The 19,542-nt window shown below is 45.9% G+C and overlaps 1 protein-coding gene across 1 annotated transcript; it reads right to left on the bottom strand.

Annotated features, from left to right (window-relative positions):
- Nucleotides 1-1,859: 1,859 nt before the first annotated feature.
- Nucleotides 1,860-15,674, bottom strand: LOC121877349. Its single transcript, XM_042383068.1, has 13 exons — nt 15,548-15,674; nt 14,824-14,884; nt 14,423-14,610; nt 11,296-11,456; nt 10,814-10,981; nt 10,208-10,322; nt 9,474-9,637; nt 7,965-8,060; nt 6,655-6,759; nt 4,528-4,767; nt 4,127-4,306; nt 3,322-3,427; nt 1,860-2,631 (listed from the first exon to the last, which is right to left on the bottom strand). Exons 1-13 carry the CDS (start codon nt 15,663-15,665, stop codon nt 2,543-2,545), a joined length of 1,791 nt encoding a protein of 596 aa, XP_042239002.1. The 5' UTR covers nt 15,666-15,674; the 3' UTR covers nt 1,860-2,542.
- Between the last annotated feature and the right edge of the window lie 3,868 nt (nt 15,675-19,542).

The raw sequence follows: 19,542 nt of genomic DNA, 5'->3' as shown, positions 1-19,542 counted from the left end.
TACGCTAACAAAACTATATTCATAGCTTATTGTGGGAATTTTCTAGCACGTTGTTTTAAAGCTTAATTGCAAATCTGGTGGTAAAGGTGTTTAGACCTTGCTAGTAGTAATACAAGAAAAACTACTGTGAATTTACTGAAGAAGCAGTTAGTTCCTATAATATTTTTAGTCCCATAAATCGGGAAAAAATTCCCATCACTAATCGTTACCACGTGTTTCATAGGTCGCCCACCACAAGAAAATTAATGTTACCTTTTTTCTTCTTTTGCAGGCGAGAGAATCAGAATAAATTAACGAATATGGCAAAGAAATTAACACTAGAGGAACAAGTCAGTTTGTTATTCAGGTACAGAAAACCCTGCAGATGCTACACACCGATCAGTTGCAACAGTGTTTGACCGACAACACACAGATTTAAATTTTATGTTTTCATATGTGGAAATTGTACATAAATAAATAAAGCTTGAATGGGGAATTAATAAACATAGACACCAGTGTTTAGGTATATTTATTTCATGAATCAATTGAAACAATATGGTGTTTCTTCGGTGATTAATCAGCATAACACTTCTGAAGATGTGATTACAATATCCTCAAACTGTAGTACAACAGATTCAGCCAAACCTAAATACACCTACCGTACGACACTACATGGCCACAGTAAGCAGAACACCTTAGTCTATATGCTTTAACAACGAAATCAGATTCAGATTTGCCCCCGAGGGAGCTAGTTTATTGGGCACCCCCTTACATCCTGTGCAAGGTGAAGCGCAGAAGCGTTTACAGCGCCCATCTGGGAAGTATGCAAAGTTCATACTTGCCCTTATGACTCGTGCATTAAGGGCGTAAAAGCCTGAAGGGTCATAGGTTTTGTCAAGTTACATAAATTGAGAGAATGATGAGTGTGTGGGGGTAAAGTTCCCGGTACATTTCATCTGTTTATAGCAAAGCATGGCAGGACCCTAATAATGTCAAGTGCCAGGCTTGTGACTAGGAGGAGGGATATCTGGTCAGGGAGGGAAGAGGTGTTGGTAACGGCTGGGGACCTGTAGGAGGATGTAGTGAGAGAGGGTGTGAGAGTCGGGTTGGCCACAAAGTTTACAAACAGTGCGGCCAGGCTCAGGATTGCCAATGTACTCCCATAAGTACCTGTACCATAGACGCAGTCTCATGTATATAATCTGTTGAGATCGAGTCAGGGATTGATACTGTTTGTAGTGGCGGTTGTCGTCACCGGTTACAGCGTCATAGTGGCATAGTGTGACGCTACCCCGTTGTTTCAGGTGTGTCCAATTTTCGTTGAATGCCTCTCGTTGTGTGGCGTGTATGCGAGATTTGAGATGATTCAGGGAGAGAGCGAGAGTGGCTTCAATATCTTCTTCTTGCGTAGCTTCTTTGGCAAGCCGATCAACAGTGTCACAGGCAGTTATTCCTATATGTGACGGGATCCAAATAAACTTGACACGGATGTCATCAGTTTGTTATAGCCCGGCAACGGCGGCTAGGGTGTGTTGGGCGGCAGGGGAGGAGGGGGAGGGTAATTTGAGCCTCGCTAGCGCAGAAGTGCTGTCACTGATTATAAGGAGGTTCCGGCGTTCAGTGCGAGCATAGGTCGCCCCCTCATGAATGCCCGCGAGGATGGCTATGCTTTCAGCATCAGTGGAGGAGGCCCAGTCGTGGACCCTGATTTTCCTGCAGGCCTGGCGCTCAGGAATCCACACAGCTGCCCCAGCGCTGCCCAGCGTGGTAACAGACCCATCATAGTAGACGAAGGATAGGAGGGTGGGAGGTCTTTAGAGAGGAGGCGACATCATTAATTTGCTCAAGGCAGTTAAGTTTGAGCATATACCTCAGTTGGGTGGATTTACGACCAGGAGAGGTGTGTACGACAACATCAACACACGGGGAAGTCCACGGCGGTAGAGGCGGATGAGTAACAACGAAATATATGTGCACAGTTTCTAATCTTGTTATTAAGATAAGTTCACTTTGGTGTGATTGTTAACTAGTTGGCACGGTTATACCATTTCAGTTTGACACAAAAGACATAACATCCTCAAGTATAGCGTGGTCGACATTATACAGTACTGTATATACATGTCGCGGGAAGTGTATATATAAACTGGTATACTCAGCGTTGCCCGGGTTTGTTTTCGTGGGGTAACTTTCCAATATCCATGACTACACTATCAGCTATACTACATACACTGAACATTCATTACTACATACAAAAAACTATCATTCTTAACACCAAATATACATTATTAAAAGTAACTTATAATTTTTGTCTTGTATTTATACTTTTACTTATATACTTATATTTTGTTCAGGACATGGCAAGGGGGTGGTAATAATTGAGCAATGCCACTACTTGTTCAACACTTGCGTCATTGGTACCCTCGACCACTAGTGTTGCCAACCAGAGTGCTTGAAATTAAAATTATTGTTAAGTCCATCTTGCAGCCACTGACGTTGCACGGGCACCCTGCGAGAGGTAGGTGGCGTGTAGACGGTCCTGAGATAGACACAGGTTATAGAGCGCTTACTTGCGGGAGGAATAGATGTAGATTCCAGCGTATCCCACAATACCACCCAGGATGAGCATGCCCACTGCCAGGCCACCCATGTCACCTGCGGAGGAGGGTGATTTAAGTGAGAATTTTTATCTTTTGATGATAGATGGTGGTTAATACTGGTTGAAATCTCCTAAGTATGTTAATGTGACATTTCACGCATCTAAGGATATATATATATATATATATATATATATATATATATATATATATATATATATATATATATATATATATATATATATATATATATATATATATATATATATAGGGTGATTCAGCAAAGAGTGCATTAAATTGGAGGATGAAATCCTTGGATAATTCTAAACCACAATGTCTCTATGGCAAAATGTCAGATTCTGTATATGCCCACGTGTTCGTGACAGGTGCGAGCAAATTAAACATAGTCCAGGCATTCTGGAACGTGTCAGACAATCAATGGTACGACGACGTGTACAGGCCTGCATTGAGGCAGATGGGGGCAACTTTGAACATTTCCTTTAGGCTGTAACAAAGAGGGGTCACACTGTAGAGATCTGTGAATAAATGATTACAAAAACCTACGGGGGTTTCACTTCAAATTCACTCTCATTGACGCAACATCTTAAATGTATTGCAACATGGAAACTATGCAGAATCTGACATTTTACCATAGGGACATTGTGGTTTAGAATTATCCAAGGATTTCATCCTCCAATTTAATGTACTCTTGAGGCAGGTGGTGACCTGCCTCAAGGAAGAAGCATACCTGAGGAGTACCCTGTGGGGATGACGGTGCCTCGCGTGTGGCCGTCGTCCCTCTGGATCTCCTTCATGGTCCCCGGCAGCCCCACCAACTGAACGACAAGTGGCTCCTGTGTCATGTTGGGAGGAGAAGTCACGAGTTACCATCAGGATAAACGTGGGAATAAGTTTAAATGTGTTGAAGAAGACAGTTATTAATGCAATAAGAGCAGGTGTTACTACGAGCAACAGAAACGGCAAGCAATAATACGTAGGAGAGGAGAACACACGGTAATGAGAGGAGGAACAGATGTTAATGAGAGGGGGAACAGATGTTAATGAGAGGAGGAACAGATGTTAATGAGAGGAGGAACAGATGTTAATGAGAGGAGGAACAGATGTTAATGAGAGGAGGAACAGATGTTAATGAGAGGAGGAACAGATGTTAATGAGAGGAGGAACAGATGTTAATGAGAAAAGAACAGATGTTAATGAAAGGAGGAACAGATGTTAATGAGAAAAGAACAGATGTTAATGAGAGGAGGAACAGATGTTAATGAGAGGAGGAACAGATGTTAATAAGATGAGGAACAGATGTTAATGAGAGGAGGAACAGATGTTAATGAGAGGAGGAACAGATGTTAATGAGAGGAGGAACAGGGCGGCGACGAGCAAATGCTACTACCAGAGAAGATAAAAACCTCAGGTGTTAATACGAGTAGAGGGGCGTAGTAATGAAAGCAACCCAAGAATTAAGGAGAAAAGAAAGACGGATGGTCCAGGAGGAAGAAGATAGGTGTTTATGAGTAAGATGGACCTCTCTCCCTCACCAGGCCTCCAGTAATCTGCACGAGTACCACGAGCTGTGAGCCATCGATCTTGTTCCGTATCTCGGTGGCTGCCTTGTTCATACTGTTCTCGTCGATAGTCAAGCCGCCCACGTCACCCACCTCCGTCGGTTTCTCCAGGAGCGTGAAGATAACCTGTAAAGCCGCCGCCGTCTGTTTGATCTGTCCACACACACAAACACACACGAGGTCAGTGATGAAATGTTTGAATTGCAGGAAATGGTTAACAGATTTACAGGGGCTAGTTAACAGACTTACAGTAGCTACTTAATCGACTTAGTGGTTAGTGGAAATTGAGGGACTGGCCATCCATATTCTGTGTATGTCACCCTTTCTCTTTATATACACAATCACATAGCCATCTAGAGGCCCCTCCTCCTCACCTCCAGTCTGTTGATCCTGAGGGGGGTGACCTTGCCAGCTATACCCAGGGCCTCCACCACCCCGTACATGAGGTTGTCGCGCCTTTGATGAGTCTTGTTGAGGGAGTTCGCGGGCAGGTCGAACTGGAAATGCCTCATCTGATTGGAAGCGTAGCAGGTGGAGATATCATGCTTGTATGTGGTGGGCACCTGGCTGTCGAACCCGTAGATGTTGTAGGTGAGGTGGGGTAGAGCTTCGAGCTGTTTTGGGAGGCGAGGCAGAGGTAATTTACGCTCACATGAAGATTAGAAGTGCTGGGTTCATTAAGTTTAGAGGTTAATTTATGAGTTAGAATACGCTTTATATTAAGTTAGAGCTTAAGTTATAAGTTAGATTATAACTTAAGTAAGAGCTTATTCTAAGTTATGAGTTAGATTATGTTTAAGGTTAAGTTATAAGTCAGATTAAGGGCTTCTCACTGGGCTAAATCTCAGCATTCCTCAGGAGAAAACGGCTATATAGTCGTTTTGGTCAGATTTTCGACTGAAAATTGAGATCCGAGGAAAACGGTACGTACGGGAGTTCTCGGGCGAGTTTTAACTACATTTTCGATCCAATTGAGGTTTTGTAATATTTATAATGGAAGGGCAACAATTGGGAAAAAATACTTATTTAAATACAAATTTATCATTAGAATATTTATTTCTATATACAAATGAAAATTATAAAGACAAAATTTGCACTCACTGAGAGCAGCCAGCATGGAATTTCAAGCCTCACGAATTATTTGGACGAGGGACTTAAACTTCCCTTGTTGATAAAGTGAGTGAATGCAGAGTATTGTGGGATTTCAGGCATCCGTTGTACAATATTTCAAGAAAAGCTGAAGTCTCCATAATCCGACGGATCATAGTTCTGAAGGTCACACTATCACAAACTTTCAGGGTTCAGACCACTGAACCTACTGTTATGCCGAGGCATAATTTGGTATTATATAGTGTTTGTAAACTAGGTGTTTTGATTATTTTGTGTCCCAGGCAACAGTTATTTTGGCAAGTTTAGGAAGATTTTCGTGTATATATTGATGTATTACGTATGTAAGAATATTCTACAATGTATTGCATAATTTGTGTTATGATTTACTTCCTATTTTAAGCCTCGATCAGAGTAGAACGTAATAGAACTTTCCAGACCTGTCTGGGTTGTTCTAGGATCGTCTGACAAGACATATATAAGCGGCAGCGTGCGGTTGACTCAGTTTCCTCCCCCCTGTCATTTGCCTTTAAGTCAAGTCAAATTTCGCAGCACACGCATCATGACTGGATGCGGCAAGGGACTCGGAAAGGGTGGCGCCAAGCGTACGCCTGACCTGACGCGGCCGGGCGGGGTGACGCTGCCGCTAACAATCTGGGTACAACCCTACCGCCATCAGGCAAGCTGTGTCAAGCCACAGATCCTTTTCGCCCACTACAATTCCCTTCCATCTCCACTTTATCCTTCCACTGAACCTTCTTCCCCCCTATCACTTGCCTTTAAATCAAGTCAAAGTTGACTCAGTCAGTAAACCGTTTCTGCTTAGTGTTAAGAACAAGCCTAGTAGGACAACTGAAGATATTTGTTGTGCAAGTATTGTGGAACTGTTGTGACCAGTATAAAAGTCAAAAGACTAAGGAATTGTACACTGATAGTATGCTGGTTATATAGTCGAAGTGGGAAGTCCAGCTGTGAAGCCATTACCCTGTGAACAGTGTTGTGAAGAATTAATGACTATTAAAGCCGACTACAGTGCACAAGTGTGTTTCTGTGGCCTGGTGGAAATCTACCTGCCTGTTGTTTGTCTGTACACTGATGCCGATCGTCGGGGAATTACCGGAGACTGACGGGACAGCCAGTGGTAATTCGACAACATTTGTGAGATATCTACTGCTTCTGTACATAAGACCCTGGCCACTGGTAACCAGTGGTGGGAGCTGGGTAAGCGGTGAAAGGAGGGTCGTAACACTACTTATAATGAATTTCTGGAACATAAAATGCAAGCCCTGATTATCCACATTGGCTTCGTTTTAAGAACGGGACTGACACCCTTGTGAACTGCAGTTACGAACATACCTTATACATGGTTGGATTTTTACTTATTGTGTTCTTACCTGGGTAATGTACTTTTCCAACTTGACAGGGATTTTGTCAAAAGTTGGGATGATCAGCGATGGAGCGAATTCTGGTATTTCCCCTAAGATATCGTGATCCAGAGGCTGAAAACACATGGTAGAAAATGATCAGGTACTTTTGGTGTTGAAAGATTATAATGAATGAGTTTGTCAGATTTCTAATGCAATATTTACTCTTTTTGGTGCAAGTAATAGTGTCATACTGATACAGTATTCTAAAAAGATATTTCTCATATTTCATCGAAGTCAATTATAAAACACTAGAAAGCTGTTCAGGCAATCTTCTAGTCGAAAAACCGAGAAGCTTAATTCAGATCATACGGTAACCTTAACTTGGGTAATTTTGCGAGAAATACCCCAAGCGAATGTTCGTATGGAATGGATTTTCAGATTCCTGGGTTGTTTTTCCCCAAAACAAACGTCTTACCTTCTGGCGGAAAAACAAAAATATAATTGCCCTGGCTCTTGGACTACTGTATTTAACAACTCTGTAGTGGATTTCTCCCCTACAAACGCTGTTTGTCGCTGAGTAGCCGACCCCACCAATTCCCCAGTGTATGCCTCGTTGTCTAGGTCAACCAGCGCCGCCATACATCACGGAGCGGGGGTCAACTACTAAGCCACGCCTATCCCCCGCTATTTAAGACCTGACCTCGTGGTGACCTGTCTCTTTCTACCTACAGCCGCAGCCAGCAACACCTCCTCCTCCGCCGCTGCCTGGCGGCCCTCGCTCCTCCTCCGCCTGCCTGGCGGTCCTCGCTCCCGCCGACGATCATGGCGACCCACAAGCTGTCCTTCTCTGAGCATCTTCACCAACCAGCTCTCTCTACATCACGCTTGTAACCATGCTGCCTTCCCAGCACCAAGCTGCATTGTACATCCAATACAACATGTATATAGAGAGCACATTGTGAGTTTCCTTTCTCCATTCCATCCTGAGTGTGAACCAAACATCTTGAACCCCACAACTCCTTTGTTGACATTCGGCGAGACTGCAAACGTTTTAAAGTTCCAGATACTTCTGCATTTTATAATTTATCATTCATAAAATGAACTAAATTAACCTACATATCTTAATCGAGCCTACCTAAACTTGAGCTTCTTCAAGGCACCATCATATGATTTTTAGGTTATTTTGGTTAAACTTAAGAACGATAAATTATACAATGCCCGCCGTTTCTAGTACTCTAATAGTTCCCATCTCGCCCAGTGTTTACAAAAGTACTCGTGACTTTACACCAGTTATATTTATAATATACGTAATAGAACACGTGGCACAGAATGCTCACCGTAGCGTAGTACCACACATACGTTTCGTTGAGTCTGAGGTAACTGTCTTCTTTAACGCCGACCCAGACGTCCGCCTTCAAGCCTCGCTCCCAGTGCTGCCAACATGAAAAGAATTGTTATGTGTCAGGATAAAACCCCGCTTCTAGTACTGTACTGTCATGTCAGTGGCTGTGCCAACATAAACTTTTTCAAGAGTTCGTAGATCGAGAGTCTGAAAGGTCCAAACTATGAATATTCCTTGTAATTTTAATATATATTAAATGTACAGTCACCCAAAAAAGTCCTGTCGCGAACCACGATTCAGACTCGTGAACCCGAAGCAGTAGACACTGATACATTATTCTGTCCATAAATGCTTCAGAGTCAAGAGTCTGAATCTCGGGGTTCATGGCTCGCGACAGGACTTTTGTGGGTGACTACTCCAACGATTTTCTTCTATCACACTTTTGGCTCATTTTACCCATAATTGAGATATGCATACTTTCACTTTAGTTTTTTGGTTCTGTGACCCTGATGGAGAAATAACTTCGAATTATCTTCAATGTGAGTGGTTCGGGAGCGTAACTATCCTAAAGTATTACTCAACATCTTCAAGCTGTTAGTTAAGAAGCGCAACCTTCATAAAGTATTACGTAAATTGATCCTACATACATTATCCTAGAGTCAGGCTAGTTCATTAGCAGAAGCCGCCACCCCTGAATGTTGGCCAAAGGACTACTCCCAGCCTCTCACATCAATAGAAGAAGCCACACTGTACCTACAGTGTGTAAAAACCACACATACGGGCATATATTATTCATGTACAGTACTGATAGATCAGTACTCCCATGAGCAACTCACAGGATAATAATAATGATAGTTTGTCTTTTGCTTCTCAAAAGCCCCAGTTCTTCTAGCGAATTCATTAACGCTCGAAACACTACAAAGACTTGAGAATAAAAATAATTACTGCACTACAATAAAATATCACAAAAAGTGACAGTTCGACTAAAATCATTCATATGCTCAAGTCAAGATATTAAAGAACAATAGCTTTATTGAAACCATATCTGAAACCACACCTGGGTAGATATTTTGTGATGGCACTTATTTTGCATAGCTTTTGTGCAGAATATGGCACCTGCATGTGACATATTTCATATTGGTAGATATTTTGTACAACAACGGTCATGCTGCTTCCTTGTGTACCAAAGGTTTATTATACAGTTGGCTAAGGTATTCTGCCCAATTTACCATCACGCTATGTAATAGAAAAAAACATGATGATGATAACACTATATTCATTCTGGGTAAAAACAAATTATTTTATATATCAAATAAGTTGGTGTAGTGAACATAGCCATCCAGGCGGCAAACATCACTAAATGGTGAACCGATATTGAAAAAAAAAACCACGATATCATTTCCATCGTTAAGGGTAACCACTGGGTATGTTTGTATTTGACATTGCTATGACAGGGAGATAGAACTATAAACAGTGTGGGCTGGTGTGGGGAAATATCACTCACAGCTCCGTTGTACTGCATAGGCTGGTTCATGTCCTCAAAGTTCCATGGGCTCTGCATGGAGACGCTGCCGTCCTTATTCACCTTCACGTCCCCCCAAGAGGTGATGTTCTCAATGGGCTGTATATGACAGTAGTGTTGCCTGTCCATTATGATGTACGAGAGACCTGCCGCCACACACCAGGGAGACAAGGCAGGATTCAGTATTTTCTAACACTCGAGAGCATAAAGGAGACAGTTAGCCAGCTCTAAATTAGTTGATTAGTTGGTATTAATTTCCCTCGTTTTAATAAAGGTTTGGGTCCTTATTTCACCCAGTCTGTGACGAGTTATGTCAGGTTAGGTTAAGTGTGAGGGATGTAACGCCCACTTCTTAATCTACCAGTATATCGTTAGAAAGTAATTAACATGTTACAAAATTAATATCGCCATCACCATTTGGCCACAGTCACCATCACCACCAGGCCACATCACCACTAGGTCACAGTCACCACCAGGCCACATCACCACTAGGCCACAGTCACCACCAGGCCACATCACCACTAGGCCACAGTCACCACCAGGCCACAACACAGCTATGCCACAGTCACCACCAGGCCACAACACCACTAGGCCACAGTCACCACCAGGCCACAACACAGCTATGCCACAGTTCCACCAGGCCACAACACAGCTATGCCACAGTCACCACCAGGCCACAACACAGCAGGAGTCACCATCGGGTCACTTTGACTCACCTTGGTTAAACTCGTGGATCCGGGTAGTGAGATTCTCGAAGCGGCGGTCACTGTTGTAGGAGGTAGGGGGGATGAAGTCCGCCCTGGTGATCCTCATGGTCCAGTCGTACCACTCCTGAGGGTGTGGCACCAGGCATGAGTTGTATGTTGGGTGAGTCGTGGGTTATTATGTGGGCGAGTCGTGGGTTGTTTGTTGGGAGACGTGGATGAGTCGTGAGTTGTTTGTTGGGAGACGTGGGTGAGTTCGTGGGTGAGTTCGTGGGTTATTTGTTGGGAAACGTGAGTGAGTCGTGGGTTATACAGTGCTGTCTGTGGGGTAGTGATGGATGATGGAGTCATGGGAAATTTGATGGACACACACACACACACACACACACACACACACACACAGCCTAATCCCAACCATCGTAAAAATTATCAACGACTCTTGGTTAACCAGTATGTTCACTTCCAGCCAATCTTACTTTTGTAATTACTGTGCTGAAATTCCTTGTGAAAATGACCCTCTTCCCCCTTATTATTATTATTATTATTATTATTATTATTATTATTATTATTATTATTATTATTATTATTACATACAGTACAACACAAAGCGTTACTTACTGTGCTAGGGAACATGCCACTGAACTTCACAGGCAGGGTCTGGTTGTCTCCATCAGGCACCTCCACGTCAACACTCAGGACCAGCTCGGACTTGTAGTTGAAGTTCTGTACAGCTTTGGGCGGGGTGATGTAGTTCTTCCTGTCTACACAGTACACGTTGGCTGGCGGCTGTGTGTGTTTGTGTGTGTGTGAAGGAAAAGGAGGAGGCGTTGTTTAGGGAAGACACAAGAGGGATTTTGAATTAGTATTTCGTGGCCTGGACCTGAGTTCTCTCTCTCTTTCCTACCAGACCAACTTGGGTCGTGTATCTCTCAATCTCTCTCTTCCCCAATAAGTTGAGATCTGTGTCTCTCTCCAGCTGACTCTCTTCCCAACAGCATAGGTTCCCTGCCTCTCTCCCTATCACTTAAAACCCTCAATATCTCATCGCCAATAAAAGAGGTCCACCATCTCCCCTCCCCGGCAATAGACAGTCTCCTTACCTCCAGTTCGTCTCTCGAGGCCACCCAGTCTCTCCGGAAGTCAAAGAAGTCATAACGCATCATGACCTCCTTCACTGTGGACCCGTCGTACTTCCCCGTGCCGAAGATCTCCATTGCGATCGGTACTTGTTTTCCGTCGTTGTGTACGTGCCATTCCTCAGCTGGTGTGGGTGGGGGAAGGAGATGCGAAGGGTTAGTATAGTAGGAGTGGTGAAGGTAGTGGATGGTGGTAATGGTAATGAAGATAGTCGGTTATGGTGAGATAATAGGAGGTGGTGATAAGTAGTCGGTTGGGTTGTGATATAGGAAGGTAATTGTACATTAGATTGATAGTAAGTAAACTAATTTAACTTAACGTAATCTAGGTTAGCTAAATCTAAACCTAAACCAACCCAGTGTGTTCAGTAGAGAGGTTATTATACCGGGATGGCAGTCTGTTGGTCTCAGGTTTGATTCTCTATGGAGGGGGCGTTGTGCGATTGACATCCATAATGAGTTAGTACTGACCTTATCCCCATGCTCATAACTTTAATCCACGTATACTCAGTATACGTCGACGCTACCGAGGGAAGACCCCACAAGCAGCTGTCATAGTGAAATGGAAGGGGAGGGAGTGTCCAGCCACTGTTGAGGCTCACCCAGTCCTCTCTCTACTGTACGCTGAACCCTTTCACCCCGGGCCTGCTTTTTGTGTCATCTGCTCCCATTGGGGTCACACCTTCACCGCCTGCTGCCGATGTGATCTCCCAGATGTCGCTTCTGTTCACGTAACCACCACTCCTCCGTCTGCGCCCAAAAAAATCAAAGACCACCTCAATGGGGGTGGTGTGGGCTATGTTGTTGACCCCAGGTGTTGTAATTGTGGTGGTTGGCACAATGCTGACTCACGACAATGCCCCAAACGTACGTCTGTCCCAGGATAAAAGCTCCTCCGAAGGTTGCGTCAATTTCAACCTCTCCCCCAGCCTACCGAGCCTTCTTCAACAACACCTGCCCCTGCCTGGCCTCACCTGGCTGCAACACAGCAGTCCCCGCCGTCTCCTAACTCATCTAAAACTGGGCTTCCTCCCCGTCTCTACTCAGACGCTGTCAGACCTTGTGCCCCCACCGGTGCCCCCCGCCCCCCACAACCTCCCTCCGGTGACACGACACAGATCATATCCCTCTTACACGAATTTACCAACCGTATTGAAGGACTCTTTGATACACTCTGTACCGCCATCTCCAACCTACACAGACTACCCCTGCCTCCAGCTGCTACCCAGTCACCCCCCTCTTCTGGTTTGACACAACCTGGTAACATCCCTTTGTGCCCCTCATGCTCAAGGCCTACTCCACCGCCGCCTGGCACCACTGATGGCGTCCACACTGAGCCTGCCCCGTGTCCGGCTGCCCCCGTCTACCCACCGCGCGCTCATGGACCCCAGGACACCACCCCTGGCTTCCCGTCCCCCACCAGCATGCCGGCACCTGGGGCCCATCCACTCCAGTTCTCCACATCAATTGATCACCATGCGGACATGCTAGTGGACTACGTATCTACGCTAAGAGGGACGTCCCCTACCAACCTCTCGACGTCCCCCTTGAAGCCGACACTACCGACGTACATGCCATCACAATCACACTAAAGGGTATGTCCCTCAATATTTTCAATGCCTATGGCCTGGCACTTGACATTACTAGGGACCTGCCACGCTTTGCCATAAACAGATAAATTATACCGGGAAATTTTCCCCCACACTCATTATTCTGTCACTGTATGTAGCTTGCTTACAAAACCCATGACCCTTCAGGCTTTTACGCCCTTAATGCATGAGTCATAAAGGCAAGCATGAGCTCCGCATGCTTCCCGGATGGGCACTGTAAACGCTTCTGTGCTTCACCTTGCACAGGATGTAAGGGGGGTGCCCAATAAACTAGCCCCCTCGGGGGCAATATATAATCTAAAATCTGCTCCTCATCTCTCGTGATATAGAGACAAGGGAGAATCCAAGACTCATATTTTTTGTTTACCCAATCAGACACCTCACTTAAGTGTTTCCTGTGTACGTGCTTTTCTAAGACACTTCCCTAGTAGAGAAAGTACAATATACTCCCCAACTGAATTAAGTACCTCAATAGAGCTATATTTACTGCGCAATTAAGAAAACCAGCAAAGTGCTTCTTCAGCCCTGCCATAGTAGTTCAGAAATAATATATATATATATATATATATATATATATATATATATATATATATATATATATATATATATATATATATATTATATATATATATATATATATATATATATATATATATATATATATATATGTATATATATATATATATATGTATATATATATATATATATATATATATATATATATATATATATATATATATATATATATAAAGGACCAACACAGTACTATTACGGGTTATTCTAGTGTGACCGACATCCACAGAGAAATGGTGGGCACCGCGGGCAAGACGTGTGTTACGAGCCCACGGCCTTGCCGGCGGTACACAGGATGCCAAATCCACCGAACGTTGCCCGTTAAAGTACGTGTAAAAGAGAGAGAGTGAAGCAACATTACGGCGAAGAGAAAGGGAAGAAAGATTGTCAACTAAAGAAGAAGAGTTAATAAGACGAAATGCCTTTGATTCCACCCTATCTAACAGTTGGACAGAAGAAGAGCCACCCCAGATATGAGAGCAGTACTCCAAGTTAGGAAGAATGAATCTCTTATATACTTAAAGCAACTGCTCATGAGTGAAGTAGCTACGGCATCTGCACAACATTCCCAGCTTAATGATAAAGTACCCTAGCGCTACTTGGGGGCGGGGGTTTAGGTTTGGTTAGATTAGGTTAGGCTAAATTAGGTTAATTAGGGTATAGGTTAAGGTTAGACTGTTGTTAGACTATATTAGGTTAGGTTATGTAATGTTTGGTTATGTTATGTTAGATTCTTGTATTACGTTATGTTATATTACGATAGGTTGTTAGGTTTGGTTAAGTTAGGTTATGTTAAATTAGGTTAGGTTAACAGCAATGTGGTTAACATTAAGTTGAAATAAGCCGGGGTGGGGCTAATCTCCATATGATCCAATTATGGAAGGGATTGGTGGTTGGGAGAGACTTACTGGTCCAGTAGTAGACATAAAGAACGCTGGCCTGTTCAGCTGGGTCGTTCAGGCAGGTTTCGAACACATCGCAGTCCATCCCGTGGCAGACGTCGATGTCCGGCCGTGAAGAGTAGTTGAACTCGGAACCGAACATGAGCAGACCCGCAGCCCCCATGAAGCCGTGTTCCCCAGGCATTGATACTATCCTGCCCACACAACACGGCACAGTCACTAGGAGGATCTTATTGACTATTACAGTATTACTCGTCAAGGAAAATTTTATTTTGGCAAATTTATCAAAGTATTAGTCATTCACCGACACATAGTTAGCCTAATGCATAGAGAGAGATTCCTCCTTGAGTACGAACAATGGCGAGAAACAAGGAGGCGACAGCAACAGCATTATAGGCATGACTCACCCGAACAGCTGTTGCATCTCGGCGTTGAGGTCGTCGATCTTACCTGCCTGACAGGTCGTCACTGTATGACGCAAGAGAGGAACCAAGATTAAGATTTCTCGATTACACTTTAGTTACTGTTACATGACTCGTGACTCACTTGTTGTCTCACTTCTCTTGTGTACTACCCTCTACCTCTGTACTGTGTTACCCTCTACTTCACTACTCTAGGGTGGAATTTACAAATATTTCCTCTTCCTACGCTAATTTCGCCCACGTTAGGCATTACTTTTAATTCTTATGGCTGTGTTTTGGACGTCATTTATACTGTTGTGTATTATATAGGTCAACTGGATGCGTTCTTATATCTCTAGCAACTAGGAGGAAAGTTAAACGTGTGACCCTCTGTGTGAATCCGAGAAGTGGTCTGAGGGCCGCATCTCGCAGACCAAATAACCAGTGAAGACCTAACTAAAGGGTCTTTGATCGTGTTATTATTCATGAAGAAAATTATTTTCCCTTTAGTTTATTCTGTTTTTTATTGCATTTGCTATTGTTATATTTTTACCATAGATAAAATCATAAAATATCATTGTCGATATATAAAAAAAGGATTCGTAAATATATTCAGTATTCCAGATATTTAACACTTGTGGATTTTTATGCCCGTCGGTATGATTGTGAGTCATATATTAATGTGTGTGTGTGTGTGTGTGTGTGTGTGTGTGTGTGTGTGTGTACATACTCGAATCACAGTCCTTGATCCCAGACACTGCACAGCCTTCGTTGGTGAGGATAAAGAGCGCCTCGTCCAGCTTGATGTTGTAGTGGATTAGTTCAGCCTCCAGTGTTGGCCTCTCCATATACCACCCCGTCGTCTGTCAGGATGAGGAAGGTGCTCAATGGGGGGAGTTGTTGAGGGTGGTAAATGGGAGGTGTTATGGAGTCAGTAAATGGGGGAGTTGTTAGGGAATTGGTAAATGGGGTGGTGTTTATGAATTGGTAAATGGGGAAGTTGTTAGGGAATTGGTAAATGGAGAGTTATTTAGGGGTGGTAAATGGGGGAGTTGTTATGGGTGGTAAATGGGGAGTTGTTGGGGAATTGGTAAATGGGGAGTTGTTAGGGGAATTGGTAAATGGGGAGGTGTTATGGGTGGTAAATGGGAAGTTGTTGAGAATGACAATGGGGAGTTGTTAGAATTGGTAAATGGGGAAGTGTTATGGGTGGTAAATAGAGTTGTTGGGGGTGGTAAATGGGGGAATGTTGTTATGGGTGGTAAATGGGAGTTGTTGTTGTTGTGGGGTGTTCCTGGTTGGTTAATAGGGGAACTTTGAGCGTGTATGGGGGTAGCCAGGAGATTAATGGGTGGAGGAGTGGTTAAGGGAGACATCCTTTCAGATAAATAGGGAAGGGGAGTGAATGGGTTAGCCCTGAATAGTTAAGGGGGGGTCTTTAATTAAGATGAATGGGGGAGAGAGTTTATGGGTAGATCCTCGAAGGTCTTGAGTTGTCATGAGGAAATCCAAGGTATTAATGGGTGACCTGACATTTAATGGGGTGAGGCAGGTGATATAATTGATGAGGGAGAGTTAATCGAGCATCAATGGGTAATGGACAAATATATGACTGAAAGAGATGAGTATTGGCGATAATGGTACTTGTGGTAACGATGGTGTTGGGAGCAGGTTATGGTGGTGATGAGGTGTAGTAGTGGTGGTGATGGTGGTGATGAGGTGTAGTAGTGGTGGTGGTGGTGGTGATGAGGTGTAGTAGTGGTGGTGATGGTGGTGATGAGGTGTAGTAGTGGTGGTGGTGGTGGTGATGAGGTGTAGTAGTGGTGGTGATGGTGGTGATGAGGTGGTAGTGTGGTGGTGGTGATGGTGATGAGGTGTAGTAGTGGTGGTGGTGGTGGATGAGGTGTAGTAGTGGTGGTGGTGGTGGTGAGTGAGGTGTAGTAGTGGTGGTGGTGGTGGATGAGGGGTGTAGTAGTGGTGGTGGTGGTGGTATGAGGGTGTCGAGGTGTAGTAGTGGTGGTGGTGGTGGTGGTGGTGATGAGTGTAAGTGGTGGTGGTGGTGATGAGGTGTAGTAGTGGTGGTGGTGGTGATGAGGTGTAAGTGGTGGTGGTGATGAGGTGTAGTAGTGGTGGTGGTGGGATGAGGTGTAGAGTGATGGTGATGATGTGTAATAGTGGTGGATGATGGTGGTACAGTAATAGTGGTGATGGTGGTGGAAGTGAACGATGGTGGTAATGGTACTGGCGGGAAGCAGTTGTGTAGTAGTGTCAGCAACAAAGCAGTAGGGAGGTGTAGCCAGCGACAGTAGCAGTAGGGAGGTGTGTAGCCAGACAGTAGCAGTAGGGGGCAAGAGGGACAGTAGCAGTAGGGGGGGTGTAGGCAGGACAATAACAGTAAGGGGTGTAGGCAGGACAGTAGCAGAAGGGGGTGTAGGCAGGGACAGTAGAGGAGTAGGGGTGTAGGGACAGTAAAGGGGGTAGGCAGGGGACAGTAGGAGTAGGGGTGTAGGCAGGGACAGTAGGGGAGAGGGGGTGTGGGGCAGGACAGTAACAGGGGGGTGGCAGGGACAGCAGGAGTAGGGGGGCAGGGACAGTGGAGTAGGGGTGTAGGCAGGGACAGTAGGAGTAGGGGTGTAGGCAGGGACAGTAGGAGAGGGGGTGTGGGCAGGGACAGTAGGAGTAGGGGGTAGGCAGGACAAGGAGAGGGGTGTAGGCAGGGACAGTAGCAGTAGGGGGGTGGGCAGGACAGTAGGAGTAGGGGGTGTAGGCAGGGACAGTAGGAGTAGGGGGTGTGTAGGGACAGTAGGAGTAGGGGTGTAGGCAGGACAGTAGGAGAGGGTGTAGGCAGGACAGTAAGAGGGGGTGTAGGCAGGGACAGTAGAGAGGGGTGTAGGCAGACAGGCAACAGGACAGGGACAGTAGGAGCAGGGGTAGGCAGGACAGGGGGTGTAGGCAGGACAGTAGGAGGGAACAGCAGTGGGGGTGTAGGCAGGACAGAACAGTAGGGGTGTGTGCAGACAGTAGCAGTAGGTGTAGGGGCAGGACAGTAACAGTAGGGGGTGGGGCAGGGACAGGGAGTAGGGGTAGGCAGGACAGCAGGGAGAGAGGTGTAGGCAGGACAGTAGCAGTAGGGGGGTAGGGACAGTAGCAGTAGGGGTGTAGGCAGGGACAGTAGGCAGGGGGTGTAGGCAGGGACAGTAGGCAGTAGGGGGTGTAGGCAGGGACAGTAGCAGTGGGGGGGTGTAGGCAGGGACAGTAGGAGTAGGGGGTGTGGAGCAGGGACAGTAGGAGTAGGGGGTGTGAGGCAGGGACAGTAGCAGTAGGGGTGTAGGCAGGACAGTAGCAGTAGGGGTGTCTAGGCAGGGACAGTAACAGTAGAGGGTGTAGGCAGGGACAGTAGCAGTAGGGGGTGTAGGCAGGGACAGTAGGAGTAGGGGGTGTAGGCAGGGACAGTAGCAGTAGGGGTGTAGGCAGGGACAGTAGCAGTAGGGGTGTAGGCAGGGACAGTAGGAGTTAGGGGGTGTGGGGCAGGGACAGTAGCAGTAGGGGGTGTAGGCAGGGACAGTAGCAATGGGGGGTGTAAGGCAGGGACAGTAGCAGTAGGGGGGTGTGAGGCAGGGACAGTAGCAGTGGGTGGGTGTAGGCAGGGACAGTAGGGTAGGGGGTGTAGGCAGGGACAGTAGGAGTGGGGGTGTAGGCAGGGACAGTAGCAGTAGGGGTGTAGGCAGGGACAGTAGGAGTAGGGGGTGTGAGGCGGGACAGTAGGAGTAGGGGTGTGTAGGCAGGGACAGTAGGGTAGGGGGTGTAAGCAGGGACAGTAGCAGTAGGGGGTGTAGGGCAGGGACAGTGCAGTAGGGGGTGTAAGCAGGACAGTAACAGTAGAAGTGTAAGAGAGCAGGACAGTAGCAGTAAGGGGGTGTAGAAGCAGGGACAGTAGGAGTAGGGGGTGTAAGGCAGGACAGTGGAGTAGGGGTGAGCAGGACAATAACAGTAAAGGTGTAAGCAGGGACAGTGAGTAAGAAGTGTAAGAGCAGGACAGTAGGAATAGGGGTGTAAGCAGGGACAGTAGCAATGGGGGGTGTAGAGCAGGGACAGTAGCAGTAGGGGTGTAGAGCAGGGACAGTGGCAGTAGGGGGTGTAGGCAGGGACAGTAGGGAGTAGGGGGTGTAGCAGGGACAGTAGGAGTAGGGAGGTGTAAGCAGGGACAGTAGCAGTGGGGGTGGGTAGGGACAGTAGGGAGGGGGTGTAGGCAGGGACAGTAGGGTAGGGGGTGTAAGCAGGGACAAGTAAGTAGGGAGGTGTAAGGCAGGGACAGTAGCAGTAGGGGGTGTAGGCAGGGACAGTAGCAGTAGGGGGTGTAGGCAGGGACAATAGCAGTGGGGTGTGAGCAGGACAGTAACAGTAGGGGTGTAAGCAGGGACAATAGCAGTGGGAGGTGTAAGCAGGGACAGTAGCAGTAGGGGTGTAGGTAGGGACAGTAGCAGTAGGGGTGTAGGCAGGGACAATAGCAGTAGGGGGTGTAAAGCAGGGACAGTAGCAGTAGAGGGGGTGTAAGCAGGGGACAGTAGCAGTAGGGGTGTAGGCAGGGACAGTAGCAGTAGGGAGGGTGTATGGGGACAGTAGCAGTAAGGGGGTGTAGGTAGGGACAGTAGCAGTAGGGAGGTGTAGGCAGGGACAGTAGCAGTGGGGAGGTGTAAGCAGGGACAGTAACAGTAGGGAGGTGTA

The sequence above is a fragment of the Homarus americanus genome, unplaced genomic scaffold (genome assembly GCF_018991925.1).
Source record: "Homarus americanus isolate GMGI-L3 unplaced genomic scaffold, GMGI_Hamer_2.0 scaffold367, whole genome shotgun sequence".
NCBI lineage: Eukaryota > Metazoa > Arthropoda > Malacostraca > Decapoda > Nephropidae > Homarus > Homarus americanus.
Note: the sequence above shows the minus strand (reverse complement) of the source record. Positions and strands in the feature narration are given on the sequence as shown.

Excerpts from the sequence above, each read along its gene's own strand:
- LOC121877349 (XM_042383068.1), bottom strand. The coding sequence starts at position 15,665 with ATGGAGAGGCCAACACTGGAGGCTGAACTAATCCACTACAACATCAAG. Across the intron at positions 14,611-14,823 it reads GAGATGCAACAGCTGTTCGG|GATAGTATCAATGCCTGGGG; the intron begins GTGAGTCATGCC and ends TTGTGTGGGCAG. Across the intron at positions 8,061-9,473 it reads CTATGCAGTACAACGGAGCT|CACTGGGAGCGAGGCTTGAA; the intron begins GTGAGTGATATT and ends TCATGTTGGCAG.